Below are 2,574 nucleotides of genomic sequence, written 5' to 3' on the forward strand. Positions count from 1 at the left end.
GAGCGTTGGGCATTAGGCGTGTTTAGGGCGCACGGTCGGCGCTTGGGGCGTAAGCCTCACAGAACTAAGCCTCATACATGAGCCCCGGGGCGTTTTGCAAGTGCCCCGCCCAGGGGCGAGCCCTGGACGAGTCCCAAAAATGCCTTTTAAAATACTGGGTATACCCTTGGTATAAAAATAAAAATAATATATTACATTTTTAAAAAATAAATTCACGGTCTCTTATTGAGATTTAGCTTTAGGCCACTAATATTATTGAGCCGTCCTTCAATATGCCGCGCAAATTCGTGAAAAGGACATATCATATGAACTCATTATCTATCTTTTGAACTGGCGCAAGAGGGCTTTCGGTACTTATAACAACCCTCCATGTGAAACAATAATGCTGCACCGAACAAACCTCAAAACCACAAAAACGCTAGTCTGACGTGTGATTAGTGCGGCAGCTGAATACTAGGAATAAGCATTTGGATCCAATTTAAAGGAGATAGGAAATCCCTATACTATGAGGATAATTGCATTACAGAGAATTCATGATGGCGGATGGAATTATTAAAGTGTTGCCTGAAGATGTGATGATGTTTATTCTTATTAGGCTTAACGTGAAATCTCTCATACGACTCAAATGTGTCTCTAAAAATTTGTATACTCTCCTTCAATCATCGATGTTTATCAATTTTCATCTCAAACGGACAACCACTGCCAAAGATGAATTCATTCTACTCAAACGATCCTTCCAAGAAAGACCGAACAAATTTAAAAGTATCTTGTCTTTTCTCTTTGGAGTTAATGACCATATTGATCTTAGACCTGCTTCTCCTGATCAAGATGTACCATATCTCACCACCAATAATTCTTGTATTTTCCATCAACTATTGGGTCCTTGCCGTGGTTTAATTGTTCTTACCGATTCTGAAAGCATCGTCCTATTTAACCCAACAACTAGAAATTATAGGCTACTCAAATCCAGCAATTTTAATTGTCCATTGGGTTTCTATCATGATATTAAAGGTGTAGGGTTTGGCTTTGACTCGGTTGTGAATGATTACAAGGTTGTTAGGGTTTCAGAAGTAATTGGAGATCCTCCTTTCAATGATTTTAATGTTAGAGAATGGAGAGTTGGGGTTTATGATTTGATTACTGATTCTTGGAGAAACCTAGATCACGTTGATCAACAGTTGCCAAATTTGTGTTGGTATCCTTGTTCCGAGATGTTTTACAAGGGAGCCGTTCATTGGTTTGCAACGAAAGATATGGTTTTGATTCTCTGTTTTGACCTGAGTACTGAGATTTTTCGGAATATGAAGATGCCTGATACTTGTGATTTTATAGACGGTAAGTGTTATGGCCTCGTAGTTTTGGATGAGTCTTTGACGTTGATTTGTTACCCTAATCCAGGGAGTGTGCCTAAACAAGGAAAAGAACTAACAGATATTTGGATAATGAAAGAGTATGGTGTAAATGAATCTTGGGTTAAGAAATACACAATTAGACCTCTTCCTATTGAATCCCCATTAGTAATTTGGAGGGATCATCTGTTGTTTCTTCAAAGTAAAAGTGGACTTTTGATTACCTATGATCTTCATTCGGAAGAAGTCAAGGAGTTCAATTTACAGGGTTTTCCCAAAAGTTTGAGAATTGCAATTTACAAGGAAAGCTTGACGCCAATTCCAAAAGGATAGTGAGCTTGGTAACCAATTTCAAAATTATGAGAGAAGATATAACTCTTTAAATTGATGACCTGTATTCTAACAACTCTTTCTCCATGAAGATTTTGGTAAGTAGTTTGTCCGTTAAAATCATTTAGTTATCTCAAATGTGTACCATGTCTACATCTTAAGACCTTCGCTTCGTAAGTTGAGTAAATGCTATTTATTAATATATCTCATTACGAGTAAATGTCACGGGCGGAGCTAGAATTTTAATTTTATGGATTCTAAATTTGAAAACAACAACTTCAAGTGTAAATGTCACGGGCGGAGCTAGAATTTCAATTTTATGGATTCTAAATTTGAAAACAACAACTTCAAGTGTGAATAATGGGATTCTAAATTTAATATTTGTACATATTTAATGAATTCTTAATAAAAATATACTGTTTGAGCAAAAACTATATTGGATTCGGCCGAACCCACGTCGAGACTTCTACCCCTAGTAACTAGATAGTCTGCCTCTATATCTTCAGAAAAATGTTTCTTCAATCTCCAAAATGTGTCCAACACGGTTATAGATCGAATAATTATTTCACGAATGTTCTACCTCTTTTTTATATCAACACTAGTAAATTTATCCGTGCTTTGCGCAATGTAAAACAAATCAATTAATTGAGATATAGTCTTTATAAATTTACTCACACATTAAATTTTCAAGTTTGAGAAAAAAAGAAACACTAATAAAATTTATTCAATCACCACTTATCTAAATAATCCTCAAAGCAATTGCTCACGAACTCCTAAATTACTTCTTGAGTTTTTTATATGGTGTTAGGATAGAAATAATCAGGTGTCATGTGAAATCTAGTAAAACAAATCTTGAACAACGATAAATCAGACAACAAAAGAGAAATATACCAAA

General features: G+C 35.5%; 1 protein-coding gene across 1 annotated transcript; it reads left to right on the plus strand.

The window, feature by feature from the left end:
* The first annotated feature begins 381 nt into the window (after window positions 1-381).
* LOC107816223 (F-box protein CPR1-like) lies at window positions 382-1,867 on the plus strand. Its single transcript, XM_075238930.1, has one exon. The coding sequence runs from the start codon at window positions 534-536 to the stop codon at window positions 1,680-1,682; it is 1,149 nt and encodes a 382-aa protein (XP_075095031.1). The 5' UTR covers window positions 382-533; the 3' UTR covers window positions 1,683-1,867.
* The last annotated feature ends 707 nt before the right edge of the window (window positions 1,868-2,574 follow it).

This window comes from Nicotiana tabacum, chromosome 19 (genome assembly GCF_000715075.1).
Source record: "Nicotiana tabacum cultivar K326 chromosome 19, ASM71507v2, whole genome shotgun sequence".
Lineage (NCBI taxonomy): Eukaryota > Viridiplantae > Streptophyta > Magnoliopsida > Solanales > Solanaceae > Nicotiana > Nicotiana tabacum.